The following is a 17,831-nucleotide window of genomic DNA, read 5'->3' as shown; positions in this document are numbered from 1 at the left end:
ATAAAGTTTTTCGTTCAGAAGCGATGGGATTATGATTTTTACCTCAAAATGGCAAAAGGAGGTCGAAAAAACCCTCACATACGCCTATCAGAACGTTACTTATGCTTATTTTTTCTGTTGTTTGTGCAACAGTACGATCGGCCCGGGAAGACAGTGTGAAACTATTTCACTGACATGGGGCGCTTGTCGTCCTTAGTACAGTTATACCTACTGCAAAAGTAAAAATTCTCTTATATAAGATGTATACAATCTTTTTGTTGGTAGTATCTAATAGAAAGTACAAACCTGCCTTCCGTAAATTTTAGCACGCTTTAGAAGTTTATTGAAATTAATCAATTTTTTTTTGTTGTGTTTTTTACTAAAGCTAATATAAATAGTTATAATAATTGGAATAAGTTTAATTACTGAGGTTTTATAAAGATTATAAATTACTGATAATTATTAGTCAGACTTTTCTGTGAAGTTTAATTTATAATATTTTCTGGTATAAGTTTGACATTTAACTCGTCCATTGATAAAAATAAATATGTCCGGTAATGTGTGTTATAAAGAAAGAAGGAAGTGACCTTTTATTTGTTAGTTCTTCTCTTGATTCATGTATATCATTGTATTTAACTTGTGTGTGGGTTTTTTTTGTTGTAAATAGCTAACGAGATTACTTTTTTTCATGTAAGTGGTTAGTTTTACATCCAATTTTGATACTTGTCATCAGTGGGAAGGAAAATTCGTCATTCCATGACTTATAGCACGTATTCAAAATTACTTTTATAATTCTTCATTTTTTTAACAAAAAAAAAAGTTATATAGTATTGAGTAGGCTATATTCTAAGATATTTGCTGTACTTACAAGTGCTCATACATTTTTAAAAATTAATATTTTAAGCTCATATAATTTTTCTAATCAGTACCTCTTTAATATTAATTTTTTACTGTAGTTTAGCAGGTGCCAATACTGTAGTAAAGGCAGTTACTTTTTTACGGATTTGAATACTTGACCGTGGATACCGGTGTTCTTTGGTGTTGGATTTCAATGAACTATACATTTCAGGAACGGTCAACCTGAGACTGTACAAGACTACACTTCATCTACATTCATACATATCATCCTCATTCATCCTCTAAAGTAATACCTTTCGGTGGTTCTGGATACTGATAATAGCTTTTAGACACTTCTTCTGAGTTGCTTTACACGATCGATTCCAGTCTTTCTTAGCGTGTAATAATGGAAAATACCTGAGGTAAAAGAAGTACCAAATTAGAGTCGGTTTCTCTAATAGTAATGATGTTAGGTAAACAGCCTGCCGTGAACATTGTGAAGACTTTACTTTGCAGGGCTGATATGCTAATATATTCAATTCAGTGAAAACTACTTCTCGCTTTCCCTGTTAGACCTGATATGGAATACAGCTTTTTATTCTTAAGAATGACTCCGTGGATTATGGGAGTGACTTGAGCGATATGTCAAGTCACCTAAAATTTTTATAGTTATAGAGTAGTATATTTAACATTCTTAACTTTCAGATCTAGGATTCGATTATTAGTCGGGCTTAGTCTTGCTCTATTATTGTATAAATAACTTGTTATTTTAATTATATAAATAACTAAATATATTTTCTAATAGATTATATAAGCCGATTTACGTTTAAAAATACTTATGTGTAGTAGTCATGGCAAAAAGTATATTTTTTATTCTGTACTCAATCTACATATAAAATAATTTTTGTTTGCCAAAATACAAAATATTTTTGTACTCGTATACATAAACAGATTTTTTTCAACGAAATTATTTTTAGTAGATCTGATATAAAAAGAATTAAATACTTGTTCGTTGTAGTGAACTTGAAAAAATTAACTAAGCAGAGCTCACCCATTCCTGCAACCAACAAATTCCGATGAGTAGATAGTTGTTAAATATATTCATATGAAAAATTACTACTATATATGAAAACTTAAAAGCTTATTTAATAATTTTATCAGTTGATAAAAGTTCAGTGTTTTAATAATTAATATTTTTAGCTATCTCTATTTTCTTCGGTTAATTGCATTAAGTTATTAACTGAAACAAAATCAAATTTTAATTTTTAAACTCAGTTTTATAAAATATTTATTCTCAGTCAACACCTATGATACGTTTGTTTACATTCTTCTTCCCCAATTCCTTGAATACAGTGTCATGCAATATATTTTTAGTACTTTTTACTTCCTTTTACGAACTAAAGGAAGTATTGTGATCGCGAAAAATTTCGGTTTTCAGATTTCAACGGAAATATCTGTTTTGACCATCCCTGAATCCATTTTGACTGTAGCTCGCCTACTCGTGACGTCTGTATCTCGCATAATTCAAAAAAGATTAGCCGTAGGATGTTGAAATTTTGGATTTAGGACTATTGTAGCATTTAGTTGTGCATCTCCCCTTTTGATTGCAATTGACTGAACCAAAAGTGTACAAAAAAAAGCCCAAAATTCAAAACAAATTTTGGACTTTTTCTTAACTGCAGTAATAAGCCCTCATTGAGAGCTTTTCAACGATATATCATAAGTGGTACTTATTTTTATTGGTTCCAGAGTTATAGCCAAATAAAAGTTTAATTAATGAAATATTTAGATCTTACAAGGCGAAGGCACATCGGTTTGAATCAGACTTCATCTCCTTTTTTTAAATTTAAATATACTGATTTATTAATAATAACCTCTGATTGTAAAAAAAAAAAAATTACGATAAATAATATTTAATAATAACAATAAAAAATAAAAAAATGAAACAATATCAGAAGTTATTAATGAAATAAAATTTTATGTACTTTTCATTTAAAAAAAATGCGTATATGTAATTTAATAGGCGTACAAGGAAGTCATATGGTGTCCACATCAGATTTTTTTATACCTGTTGTTAAGTTCAAATACAAATTAGGGTTTGTCATCATCGTGTTTTGGCCATATATCTAATGCTCATGAATTACAGCGTATTCATCAAATTACTTCTTACATAAACATACATAAAATTTGTTTAGATTTACAACTTAATTATTTTATCTATTCAGTCGGTCTATTTAAAGCATTTTTATTTTTATATACATACATTAGTCATATTTTCAGTATTTATATATTTTAAATTAATTTACGAATTTGGTAATATTTGAATATAATCTATATGACTTACCCAAATGTATACCATATATCAAAGCATAATACGTTTAACCAAGAGAATGCGGCAAGAAAAGTAAACATCGTAGCATATCCTGAAAAAAAGATCAGAATTATGATTATGCGAACATTTTGTTCATATTACAATATTAGCACTTTTGCGTTACAATGAAGAAATATTTCATAAGAAATTGTCTTATCAATAAATTCTGTTTTAGAGTTTTTTTAATTTTTTTTTTTTGTCTTCAATCATCAAATGACTGAAGACAAATATTATATTATTTATGTTAAAAAATTTATATTTTTTAATATAAATTCGCCTAATTATTTTGTTTAAATCAATCTCAATGGAATCATTTGAAAAATAACTTTTCATTAAACTTAATACCAGTGGCAGCTCGTAGCTAAAATTAGTTGGAGTGCTGCTCCAGCAAATTTTTTTGTGGGCTTTTACATTTCTGGGCCGGCCATGGTTAAAGTTTTCTGTAAAATAAAAGACCGAAAAAAATGAATCAAATGGAATAGCTGGAAGCAGGATAATAATCTAATTCTTCACTTTTATCACCTTCAAGAATGTGGTACACGTATTCGGTTTAACCGAATAAATAATAAAGTCAATACAGATAATATTTCTTTAAATTATTAGATAATAACTTAATAAAATTTCCTTAATAAAAACACTATAGTCCAACGGTGCTTAATTTTAATTTCTATGTATACAGAAACAAATACATAATTAGTTTCTACTAATTATTTTCTCTTTCGCCCTTCCAGGGTGTTTCTGGACAGATTTGGCAATCAAAGAGCCCTTGCTTTTCCGCCATTTTCTGATCACTACTGAAAAAACAACTAAACCCCGCTTTCATATTCCTTCCACCGACTGAACTAGAAAGGGAACGAACAAGGAACGATGTACGCATGTGCACAACAGCCAAACACCACGTCGCTGGAACTGTGAAGCGCACAGTTTCATACAAAGATTTTTGTATCTTTTCATAAACTGGGGGATGGCTACTGGCATTAAGCTTAAGGATTGTGTATTGTATATGTATAAAGAAAGAATTAAAGAAAAAAGGACTCATATTAAATGTTATCAACAATATCAAGTGGAAATAGAAGGTGCTGCAATTCAACAGTGCTTATACGCGAGCCGGCACTGCTTAATACAGTGCCGGCTCATTACGAAGGTAAAATAAAATGAACATTTTAATTTATCCTTGTAATGATTATAATAATTGTGCTATAATAAGCATTAATAATTATACTATAATAATTGTATAATTATAATAATTACACTTATGAATTTAAAATTTGTTCGAGGTGAGCTTCGTGTTCCTACATGTTCCAAAAATTTAAATTATAATTCTCCTCTTGTAATTATAATAGTTCCTCTTAAATTATAATTAAAGAGATAAATGGCATCAGTGAAAAAATTATTTAATAAAATACAATGAAACTATCTGATGTTCAAGGTGGCACCCCGGACATAGAAAATATCAGCGGTTCGAAAAATATCCATTATTATAACCTCTTTTGTTTCTTTCAAAATGTTGATTCCGCTTAAACGTATACCGTGGAAGAACAGCGTGTGCTGTGATAAGATTTTTGTTTTCTAAAGGTTTAATGATGTAATAACCGGGCGAAATTTATTCACGGATATTAAGACAGTATGGTAAAAAGTGTATTAACCAACCAAACTTTTATAAATGGATCGAAACAGTTTAAATGGGGTAAAACAAGTGTTATCGATTTTCATTCTAGCGGAAGACGAGTGGAAGTTTCGACTGAGGCTTTGCAAAATCGCATTAATGCTCTTATTTGCAAGGAAAGACGCACAAAAATCTGGGAAATTGCTGAAATTTGTAGCGCGAGTATAGGAACGGTCCGGTCCATAATCCATGATAAACTGAATTACCGAAAAACGTATTTAACATGAGTTCCTATTTAGTCGACTCAAAATCACACACATCCGATCACATTTATACGGAACTTTACGGTTTTTAGTGGAAAACAATGCTTTTTTAGATAGCATAAGTTGTGATGAAGCTTGGACTCACCAATTTAATCAGGAATTCAAATGTCAGCATATGTAATGGAAACATCCGTTTTCGCCTGTCTGGAATAAATTACGAAGGTAAAGTGTTACTAACGTTGTTTTAAGACTATAAAGGCAAAGTTTACTGCGATTATTTGAAAGAACAACGGGCAATCAAAAGAGTACTATTGTGATATGCTAAAAAATAAAGTCCTGGTTCTCTCTCAAAAGCGGTAATTATTCTGCATGATAATGGCCGTTCCCGTTCCGCTCAAAAGACAAGGGGAGCTATTCAAAAGTGAGGGTGGAAGTATTATCACATCACTTTATACAGTAGTTCTAATCTCGGACCATCAGATTACTACTTTTTTTGTTTGTTCCTATCAAAAAGTTTCTTATGTGAAACCGAGCTTCGGATACATCAGCGGGTACAAGAATGGTTTAGATATCAAGATGAACAATTTTTTACTACTCAAATAAGAAAGCTTACACAAAGTGGGACAAGTGCCTACATGTGGTCAGGAATTATATTGAAAAAGAGCTTTGGGTTCATTGTCACCCAGTAAACAATAATTGTTGTACAGTCATTTGTCTCTTCAATTATCGAACGATCCTCATAGATATTTTGCAAATGCTGTTTAACTCTGTTGCCTACATACTTTACGTCAATCTAAAAATGTCACCAATTTTATTGTTTTACACCATTTGTTAAACGATTTTCTTTTATGACTATGATGAAATGTAAAAACAATTGAGGCACAAAAACCACTGGACAGCATTAATTTTTCTGAGAATATTACATAAGTATGGTGAACATAACAAGGATATAAATACTACATAAGAATGGTGATTGGTGTATGTTGAACATATCACCATACAACCAATCCTTATGATGAACAGAGTGAAGGTAACACTTTTACAGTTGAGCATCTCCTAAACTTCGGTGAACTCGGCAAGCTAATATAGGATCCTAATGCTGATATCGGTTTAATAAAGAAGCCTATGGAAAATAAGTTATCTTCTCGGTTTCTCTAATAAGCCTGATATGGTTGTTTGTTTTTCATAAGAATGACTACGGTACTGTCAATCAACCACACATCTCAGGGACGATTGACCTGAGACTATACATCATTTTATCCATCCATCATTTTAGGATTGTCTTTTTCTGTTGTAAGAGGTTCCAGGATGCACGGAAGTGCCTGCTGGATGCCCTGGGTCGGATTTTCAGCAGATAATGCTTCAGGGTGTGAAGCAGTGGGCTATTATTGCAAATTATAATAGCCCACTATTATAATTTGCTAGAGACGGCTAGCATTGGCGCGGTCTGCTAGAGAATGAAGCGTCGGAGGGTGCCGGGTTGGACCGGTCTGTGGCTGAGTGCCTTGGGGGCCCTCTCGAGCATGAATGGGTCGCTTTGGTGTGGCGAGAACGTGGACACTCCGTTCCCGGTGCCTGAGGGCATTGCTCACGTTTTTAATGATTATGGCTGACGATCGTGTGGGTAAGTGATAAGTTGGTGAGTAGTTACGTGTGTGTGTATTAGATGGTGGGTGTGTGTTTTGTGTACTCTGGGTGAGATGTGGAAATTTAATTAACTTTTGAGTGTACTTTGGTGGATAAGTTATGTCTTGTGGCCATGTCTTCATGATTGTTGTGCGCTTGTCTTGTGTTGTTTTGATTGTATGAATGTATAAATGTGTGTGTGGTACGTCTTAGTACCTGTTCGGTGTTCTATTTTTTCTTGATGTTTTCTCCTTTAAGTATTTGTGGTGTGCAGAGTATGTGTGCAGTGGTCTGGTATGGATGATGTTTGCTTTTGGAGACCGAATGTGTGTGTGGGCGCTTACCCCTCCTTTATTAGTGGTTTTCCAGGGGTGGAGTCGCCAGGTGTGGAGGTTTAGTCGGTAGTGCGCAGGAATACATACGCTTTTTCTCTAACATCTTGCGGAACCTGTTAGCAAGTCCGACACTGCTTCGGGCCTGTAAATGGGGTTCCTCCACCTCAAAAAAAAAGAAAAAAAAGATACAGCCTTGCCTTAAACAGGCAATTTTTTTAGATACAGAGATTTGATTAAGGCGTCTAACGTACTGCCTAAATGGAATATAGATTAATGTAAATTGTATTATATCTCGAACAAAACTATTAAACAAAACTTATTTATTTATTCGAAAAATACATTTTTCTTATTTTTCTTCAGTCTCTGAACTACTTAACTTTATTAAAAATATTTTATTTTAGTTATTATGTTAATAACGCCTTCTGTTCGTAATTTATACGCAAATTTAACTTAGTTTTGGATACATTTGTAGCTTTTTGTAACTATTTTTAAGTTTAAAAATTAATAATTTTTACTTAAGTATAAGTATTTATATCATGTAAATTGAATATAGTATCAAATATTACCCATAATTTCTACTTTTTTTAATCTTCATGAGGATTAAAAGACAAATATTAAAAATAATTTGGAGGTTATATTTCTACTTCAAAGTTTTATGTAGACTTATTTGTTAATAATACGAGTAATTCGTTTCCATCTCTACATATAATAAACTGATAACTAGTGTCGTCCCTGTGCGCGCATCACGCAAAACCTATTGGACGGATTTTAATAAAAATTTGCAGATTTATACCTTAGAGGCTTGGTCGTTATCTCCAATTAGAATTATTACGATATTCCTAATGGGGGTTAAGATATTAAATATATTCATTCCTTAAAGAAAAAAATTAATCCTTCTACTTCATTATATTTCTGTTACCGTATCTCTGAGTTCAGATCTATATACAAATCATCTGACCTAATCTATAAATTGTTAATGTCTTCAACATTCTATTAGTTTATTGTAATTATCTTAAATTATCAAATTTAGGAAACGTTTATGCAATTTGATTCTTTATTTTGACTGTCGATATTGGATATTCAAAAATTATAAAAATTATGCTTTCAAAAAAGAGAAGTAAACTTTCTTATGATTCAAAGTCTGCTAAAAGAAGAGTATCTCGGCCCTCTGAAACAGCTGAAATGTGTGTGTGTGCGCGCGCACACACACACACACACACACACATATATATATACATACATATGGTGAACTAATTACAACTGGATTCTAAGTTGCCGTTCTGTTTAAACATTCAAAATATTTGGGTTGATAATAATTTAATTCACTTCATTAGACAAATGGACGAAATGTTTTTAACATAATTAATTTTCACCATGTCATAAACTTCAGTAACCATCTTCCTTTGTCAAGACTGTAGCGAGACAGAGTAATACAATTATATTTTAGAAATTAAAATAGAAATTGTTATAATTAAATACAATAAAAAATAATTTTTTAAATAAAAAAATTGTTTATATTTAAAATTTCTGATGATAGCCTTTTCTTGTATTTTATTATTATTTCGTTAAATCTTTATTTGACTAAATTACATCAATTTTTAACGAATTGAGATACATTTTTTTCGGACACAAGTCCCATTTTAAAAGAAAAATCTCTTTTATTAAGATTTGCACAGATTCAACTATAACATCCTGTCTAGTTGAATTTATATCTTTTTATACATAAATGACAGTAATACTTTGTATGAAATATGATGTATTTATATTACATTCCATCAGTTTCTATATAGAAATAATAACCTTACTTGATTTTTATAGCATTTTAAGGAAAATGAAAAGGACAAATAAAAGACGAGCGAGGCAAGTAATGTCTGAGTAGAATATACTCTAAACCTAGGGAAGGAAGGTAATGTGATATTTTAATACGCATTCTCTACTACATCTTATCTTATTCTGTAAATATATTTGCCCTTGATCAGTGAGTGATTGGTTAAATCAGTTCCCTTGTTCTTTAATGACAATAATAAAAGCATTATTTACTTTATTTATTTTATTAGGTTTATAATTACTTGCGATATTACGGAATATATTATGACTTATTAAATCGGGTATTTATCCAATTTAATAGATAACAGAATAATTATGATTTATACAAACAGAAAAATCTGTACATTATCGACTGCAACATTATGACATCATTTGTTACAGTTGACATTTAATAAGCAGAAATGTTTTATGAGATATATATAATTTTTTATTGTAATTCCAGTTTCCGTATAAGATTAATGAATTTTTGAGTTATATTTTAAGTAATAAGAGAAAAAAAATCGGGGATACTAGTTTATCTGTCTACCCTTCATATACTTTTTTGTTTCATATTTTTCAATCAATCCTTTTCTTATCAGCATTAGGTTTCGACCAGTTTAAATCCACACTCTCTATTCTCGTTTCTTTTTTGTCACCCGTTTCATATCATCTGTATCTGTTCCTAGCTCTTCCCACTTCTTAGTACTTTCCTTAACTTCCTGTTACTTCTCTTTGGTCTCCCTTCTAAGTCTTGTCTCAGTTTATCGTCCTCATTGTTTTCATATTTCAATTAACTTTTTTTCGAAAATCTTCTTACCGTCATTTACTCCGGCCGAATAGCGACTTATTATCTGATCATTAATGGCTAGGTCTATCTCTTTATTACTTAACGCAGTTCCTGACGGGCCATGGAGGGTTTAGATTCTACCTGTTCAGGTTCTGCCTGGACCATTCCGATGAATGCCCTGTCTGCCACGAGGAGGAAACCGTCTACCATGTGTTTTTTAAGTGCGCAAGATACGATCGTGAGATAAAAGATCGTGTGTAAAAGATGTTTTACATAAAGAAGATATGTTCACACCAGAAGAAGTACAAGATATATTATTGCACTCGGAGACGAACTGGAAGGAGGACAGTCCTGCGGGACCTAATTACCTGGGAGGAGACCCGCATAAGAGTTAGGCGTCGGAGGACACGTGGTCGGACAGGCCCTCGGCCGAGCGCCTAGGGGCCCTCCCGGGCGCGTGGGGGTCCTTAGGCGCGATGAAGCTGCGGGAACTTCGCACAGGTGTTGGATGGCAGCTGGGTGGCTTGGTATTTTAGGTATGTACTGTACCTTGAGCAACAGCTGTGTACAGCTTCTGTGGGTTGCGCTTCTGGTGTGACATACTCTATATATTTGTTTTTATCTTTTAGTACGTATATAATGTTTAGTTTTAGGTTTTATGTAACATATTATGTATCCTATTCTGAATGATAATATGATGTTTAGTTTTAGATATTATGTAAAAAAAAAACTTACATTGTTTGTTGTATATGGTTAGCTGTATTTGTACATGTATCATGTATGATTTGTATCACTTTATGTTTGTATTGTGTTTTGTACTGATTATTTAATGATCTCATGTAAGAATCTGCATTGTGTTTTCAACTTAAGATCTATACTTGTAATATGATATGACGTATAACTGCGTATGTGGGCGATCTCTCCCTACCTGATAGAATGCGTTATTAGCTATGCCAGGGAGGGTGGATAGCCAGGGGTGGAGGTTTAGTCGGTAGTGCGCAGGTATACATACGCTCTTCCTAAAACCTAGCGGGACTTGTTAGCTACCCCGACACTGCTTCGGCGTCTGTAAAATGGATTCCCCACCTCTTCCAAAAAAAAAAAAAATAGAAAAAAGTCTATCTCTTAATTTTCCCACAATTATTTTTAGAAATATGATTCTTGATGCTATTATCTTGCTGATATTTTTTCCTAAGGCAGTTTACACCCCGCTCTTACACGATACAGGCAAAAATTTATAGTTGAACATAAACTTCTTCCCTTCGTTTTTCTTACGAATAGTAAATTGTTGATTTTTTTAACTTTTCCTAAAATATTTTCCCATCTTACTTTATTATTAACCCTAGATATTAAATTTATTCTGCGATCTTCCATTTATTTTTCCAATACACTGTATTTTAAATTCATCCTCTCCAATTTTTCCGGGGTGCTCTTTCCATTATTTAACTCCTCCTTCCACTTATTCAACACCGGCTGAATTTTTTCTTTTATATCCACAAGAAGAACTGTAACATAATCATCGTATATTAACGCTAGGGCTGGTAAAAGCTCTTATTTTCAGAGCCAAAAATTTTCTCTAGTCGCATTTTCTTACAAGTCATAACTATTTTACCATTAAAAGTAAAAATAACAAGAATTGAAGTTATCTCCCTGGTTTGAAAACAAATGAACATTTTTTTTCAAATTTTTAATAACTGTGTTTTTGTTGTGTGATTTTGAAAAATCTTGGGTTTTATATAATCTTTAGTAAAGAATTCTTTTATTTTTCACAATAGACGGGTTTTAAATAAAGTTTATGACAGGAAAATTATTATAGTGTGGCTAATGAAAGAAGACAGCTAAGTTAGAGCTGTTGTAATTTTTAACAGTTACAAAAAAAAAATAACTCAGTAAAGCCTAATACGGTTTTTATTAATTACGAATTCTTTTAAACAACAAAGTACGCGTCGTTTACATTTCACGAAAAAGCTACGTAAAAAAATCATTTCGAAACAAATGCAGATTTATTTTTATGTAAAGCAGAATAATTTCGGGACCTGGAATTTACTTAATGAAAAGTTAAAGATAAAAGTCCTTATTTTAACCTACGTTAAAATATGTACTTTGAGTATTATGACAAAGTTAACAATCTCAGAAATTGGATATATTACAGAAAATGGCGTAAAACCTCTGTTTTCTGCGTTTTACTTTAAATAAAAACGAAGCGTTTCTTGATGTTAAAACTAGTTCTTAATAAAATAGTTTAAATACAACAAGCTTTAATTTGTTTTTCTTATTATGTATTTCTTATATTTTTATTTTCTCTATCTCTTATTGTTAATTACAAAATTATAACTACTCAAAGTCAGAGGTTTTCTTCCATTAATAAATTATAATGAACTAAATCCTATTAATACAAATAGAACTAAATCTTTAAATCTGTTTATTTTACAGACTATTTTTTGGATAAATAAAAAAAATTCGATACCGGATTATGACATTAAATTATGAATTTTAATGAGACAGACAGTAACTTTTAGAAAATCCATTTTTACCCAAAAAATTTTAAAACACAGACTCTGTAAAACGAGATAAATTTCAATATAAAGTAGACTATCAGTGGAAAAAAATCCAGTGATCTTTTCAAAATTTACGGTTAGAACTGAAGAATTTGAGCTAGAACTGTACAATGTATATCATTACAAATTTTTGTAAAAATTTCAAAAAATTATTTAAATTTGGTTAAAATTAAAAAAAAATTTAAATTTGGTTAATAAAATTAATATTTATTAAAATAACTGTCTTTGATCAAACGTAGTACGAGTAGTAGGGGAAAATTAGCAGAAATATTGGTTATTATATAACTCCCTCTTTGTTTTATATATATTTTTAATTTACGGTAAATTACGTAATTTAACTGTATAGAAAAATGGTCATAATAACATTCATTTAACACATCGAAATCTGATACTTAAGAAAAGAAGCGGATTTTCAGTAAATTTGTAAGATACTACAAAATGCAAGAACTTTTCTATAAGACGAGTTATACTATTAAAAATATAAAAATTAACACGCAAACATTAATTAATACTGTAAAGATTTATATATTAACATTTGAATGTATCATAGCTTATGGTAAGTTCAGTAAAGGTTTGTGTAACCTTCGGTTGAGCAAAAATTTCATATTACGTTTGCAAAAAATGAATTGCTTTATATCGTTGTTCCAGCCACTTTCGTAAAAAGGAACAGTTTTCTAACTTGGTTATCAGCGTTATTTTATTGAAATTTAGGAAAATTTAAAAAAAGAAGATTGATTTTAAATACCCAACATTCAAGTATTTATCCATCATTATTTGATGATAAAACTTTTCTGATTTAAAAAAAAAAAATATATATATATATATATATTAGCCGGTCGGCCCAAGAGAACCCTGGAGTCGATCCAGGAACACCAGGGAGCCTACTCGTGCTATAGAGCTCGCTTAGCTTGTTATTCCCGTCTATCAAGAGGGCTCCGACCCCTGAACACCTGCAATGTTCGTTACCCTCATAGTTTTGAGAGTAATACTGATTAATAACAATTAAAATATTCAGGATTTATAGAAACCTGAAAAAGAAACAAAATTATAAAAGACAGAATAGTAATAACCTTTTTTTTTCTACTATACCTCCTCCCCTGAGCGGGACCCACAGTTAAGTATAACGCAGCCCAGGGGAGTGTCCTTTAACTCTAACGGGCCTTCTCGCCCACCAACTGAACATCCGGCAAGGCAGGTCGACCCGCCGGTTGGATCTTTTATTTACGCCAACCTCTAACCCCCAGCGAGGAGATTCCAGATCCAGCAATGCTGAAACCTTCATCCTCACTCAGAGGCCGGGATTCGGTCTTATGAGTGCCTTATACCGCAAACGGGGGTCCCCGAGAGGATCCCTCACCGGGACTCTAGTCTTGATTCCTCCCTAAAAGACGACAGGTCCAGATGATCGTTGTCACATCAGAAGCGTCATACTCCGTACATGGAGTCCTCAGCTGATCATCGGACCCAGCACACCAAGGTACACCGACCCTCACAGCTGCGGCTGTCCAATACCTCCCGCTACTAGAAATCTCTTCTCCGTTCCTCATCATCTTTGGTTCAAAGCACCGTCCGAGAAAAGAGGCTGAACGCAGCCCGTAAGCTGCAGAAATATGATGTAAGGTAGCAGGGACGCAGACGACAAGCCAGTAATCTCCGCACAAGCCCTTTGTTCCGTCCATTCAGGGCACTGAAACAGGGTGTGAACGACGGTGTCACATTCCGTGCAGTATATACAACTGGGGATGCCACGCCTCCCAATACGATGAAGTTGACTGCCAAAATTGCTATGGCCTGTGAACATTTGTGTGGTGTAATAGTCAAGGTCACCGTGTTTTCTCAAATATCACAATCGCAGATCCAGTATTAAGACTCTCATCCAGGCTGCCGTTTCCCCGGCCAGCCACCAAAATCTGGCAGGATCGGTATCCTGCCAGATGTTAAAAGTCGAGTCCCGTACCAATGCAGCTGCATCCCGCGTATCTGTCCGTCCGTTCCTTTAAAAATAGATCGATGAGGGGAATACCCGTTAGCACGCAGGCAGCATTATATGAGGTGGTCCTAAATGCGGTACGATCTCCAGCAACGAACGTCTGTGCACACTCCGAAGCCTGGTAAGGTTCCTTATAATCAGCAACGTTGAACCCCAAACCGGAGCTGTGCACAAAATAATAAATGCGACAGTAGACATAATGACTCTTCGTTTCGATGCTGAGGCGCCACTGGATTGAGAGAAGTCGTTTTAGGACAGCAAGAGTGTTCTCTGCTCGTTCACATACCGCGATGATGTGGTCGCCGAATCTACACGACTTGTCGAAAGTCACCCCTAAATATCGGACAACGCGTTTTGACGGAATCAAGTGTGTTCCAATGTGTAAGTCTATTTTTCCTACACTCCTCCGACCGACGAGGACGATATATTCACTCTTCTGAGGCGATAAACGCAGGCCGTGATCCGTCAACGATCTATTTATTCGAGTAAGGGACAGGTGTAAGACGAAGACCACGACGTACGGCGTGCTAGACCTCCTCGACGATGTTACACACTTTCCGATATGTCAAGCATGTAGGAGGGTCTTGATTCCGTGGACGGAAGGAGGTATCCCCACGTTCAACGAGGGTGGCCAGATGGTCGCTGGCAGTGTAATCTGGCAGCAGTCTCCAGGAACAACAGTTGCAATTTCACCTCCCGTCGAGGGTAGTTAGATCTAACACCGAGGAATGACCACGGGCGGAGGAAGTCGGCGCACAATCATTTACACAGTAGAGATCTAGAGTACTCTTCATGTCAGCCAGAATTTCGTTTCTCCTGCTAGTGTAAGCACTGCCAGCCTCCACAGACTTGCAGTTGAAGCCACCTACTAGTTGAAGTTGTTGGGCTTCTTCGAAGTCCCAACAACTTCCGCGTTCAGTCGTGCCATGCAAGACCCATAGTCCACCAAGTTGCAATTGGGAGAAACATAGGCCTATATGATCATCGCCTACGCCAGCTCAATACAGAGGAAGCTATCGCCCTTTTCCAGAAGATGCCAACCCAAACGTCCGCTATGCTACATCAACCCTGTTGTCTTTATTCCAGTTAAAACCGACCTATTCAGTTGAGTCATTACAAGAAAACACGACATGAAGGTCCTTAGCTAGCTTCCCCACAAGATCATGGGAGAGCGAGCATCTATTTGCATTAAAAATCAGCACTCTTAGCATGCTGTCTGATATTTACAGCCTCTGCCCCCAGTGCGGTGGCCCAAATCACCACAGTCAAGGCATCTCCGAGATTTCGTGCAGAACACGGCCTTATGGCCGCCATCCTCACAGTTGAAACAAAGCGTATCTTTATTGACATCTATCTAATAAGCGATAAGATCTATTAAGCGTAGATTTATTGAAAAATCATATGTTTTAGTAGGTAGACGGGGTGCGCCTACCCATTTTAGTAATATATGACTAGTGAGCGGTGGGACGCGCAAGCGGTGGTGTAGGGCACCACGCTTATTCCGCTCACGCAGTTAGGTAAGCTCTAGGAGCTAATTAGGTTATTGGTCGCTAAACCGTTTTGAGACGCAGTAGCCGTTTGTGGCACGGACATTCGGTCTTATGCTTTAGGGCGACCGAATGGAGTGGTGGTGGGAGAAATGCCAGACAAACCAAAGCGTAGATCTGTCTTGACCGCGACAAGTCTCACTCCTGTAGCTAACACCCCAACAACGGTAGCATTTGTTCTGCTCACTCATTAGTTCCACCCTACTAGAGTGCCAGCCAATCTTCGCACGAGATTTTTCAGCAAGCCGCCTAGCCTCTCTGTGCGATATTCGGACAGTGGCTCTTACGGTGTTGCCGTAAGCTGGTCTTAGAGGGGAGACGCACATGAAGACTCCATCACCCACCTCCCTCCGAACAGCCTCTTCCAACTCCTCCTGAGTTGTGTCAAGGTCCAAGTCTTTGACGTAAACAAACTGCAATCTGAAGTTTCCAATCCGATCTGTAACCTGGGCTCCTTGAAGAGTTTCCTCCAATCTCTTCTTCCTGGAGTCATGCTCCTGTTTCGAGACCTTTCGTGACGTCCACCTTGGAGTACGAGTCCTTATTCTAGCGATAGCCGGCCGCCTCAGCAAGATCTTCAATGTCACCGGACTCAAGAACTCGTTCAATAGCGATATGAGTAATCTTGGACATTTGACTCTCCTTATCACATATGTTGCTAATTCCATTAGTCAGTTCCAAACTGAGGTCAACAAAGTTCTGCGTCAAATGCTGCACATTCTTGATGAGTCTACAGACTCGTAAATTCTTGCCTGTAAACTAATCATCTGTGAATAATGAAAGATCATCAATCGCGTTTAACAAATCCATACCATCTTTCTCAAGCTCCATCCTGCCGTCAGCTGTAGTGCCAGTCGTGTTTTTCCGTTTTTTTAATCGGAGCGCTACTCATTAAAACTAGTATGATAGGCTGCCCCACCCGCTCTGCATCACAGCATGACTCCCAATCAGTAGCGCGAGATTCGTCTATAGCTCGTTTACAAGTGGCAGCCAACAGCTCCTTCTTCTCCTCAGAATGAACACAGGAAGATACGTTGGCTCAGCCACGCCTGAATCCTGACTGGGACGTTTCTGACATTCCTGACAGGCCAACCTCACGGCTTCAAGCACGTTCTCATCAGTGGTTACGGAATTTGTCTAAACCACTAGTCTTAACCTTTCTTGCGAGAGCACTCCTCGTCTTTGGTTTTCGAGACAGTGCACCAGATTTCTTGGTTACTGTATCGTTATTCGGATCAGATATATTAACAAAATATTATGCCAAACGCTCTGAAAAGACCACTCACAAAAAATATATCGAAAATACAAAGTTAAAAAGTCAATAAAAAAATGTAAACAAGTAAATGAACAACTGAAACTGTTATTAAACACGTCTTAGTAACCGTAGGATAGACTTCGAAATAAATAATTATTAGGCTGGTAATTAATAAAAAAACAGTCAGAAAAAATTAATAGTAACAAACTAAACTCACAATACAATAAGAGAAACCGAATACGGTTATACGAGAGAACTTTTCAGGAGATGAAAAAAACACGTTCGGCCACCACAGAACTTGAAAACCGACATCCTTAAATATTGTACTAGTTCAGTTTTATTCAGTTTTTCCTTATAAGCCGAGAATAGTAATAAATATGGTAACTAAAGTATACACCTTTGAGCAGTGGTGGCTCGAGATAGGAACTGTGGAACTGCAGCAACCCCTACTTCCACTTGATATTATCGATAAAATTTAATATAACGAATCCTTTTTTCTTTAATTCTTTCTTTATACGTGTACAATGTATAATCCTTAAGCTTTATGTCAGTAGCCATCCCCCAGTTTATGAACAGATAACCTATTTATGTTGCCATGGGGACAGAAATATAATAATGAAGTAAAAAGATTAATTTTTTCTTTAATGAATATTTTTAATTGTCAACTTAACCCCCAATGGGGCTAGGGTCCCAATCCATGCCTTAAAACTTTCCCTGGGTTATCACGAATGTATCCTATAAATTTGAAAGAAAGCGGTCGGTTGGTTCTCGCGTGTTGCAAGAACAAAAAAACATTTTGACAAGTTCAACTTACGTAAGATATATAGTAAAAATTGTAATATGTAGTAAAATACCAAACTTTTGTCAACTG

The 17,831-nt window shown here is 34.9% G+C and overlaps 1 protein-coding gene across 1 annotated transcript in view; it reads right to left on the bottom strand.

Annotated features, from left to right (window-relative positions):
* LOC142320654 (G-protein coupled receptor Mth-like) overlaps positions 1 to 17,831 on the bottom strand; it is a 111,656-nt gene that overhangs the window by 51,873 nt on the left and 41,952 nt on the right. The window contains exon 3 of the mRNA XM_075358694.1: positions 3,161 to 3,239. Coding sequence (XP_075214809.1) covers positions 3,161 to 3,239 — 79 coding nt within the window. The remainder of the gene's footprint in view (positions 1 to 3,160; positions 3,240 to 17,831) is intronic.

The sequence above is a fragment of the Lycorma delicatula genome, chromosome 2, assembly GCF_047948215.1.
Source record: "Lycorma delicatula isolate Av1 chromosome 2, ASM4794821v1, whole genome shotgun sequence".
NCBI lineage: Eukaryota > Metazoa > Arthropoda > Insecta > Hemiptera > Fulgoridae > Lycorma > Lycorma delicatula.
The sequence above is the reverse complement of the archived record's forward strand: the minus strand, read 5'-3'. Positions and strand labels throughout refer to the sequence as shown.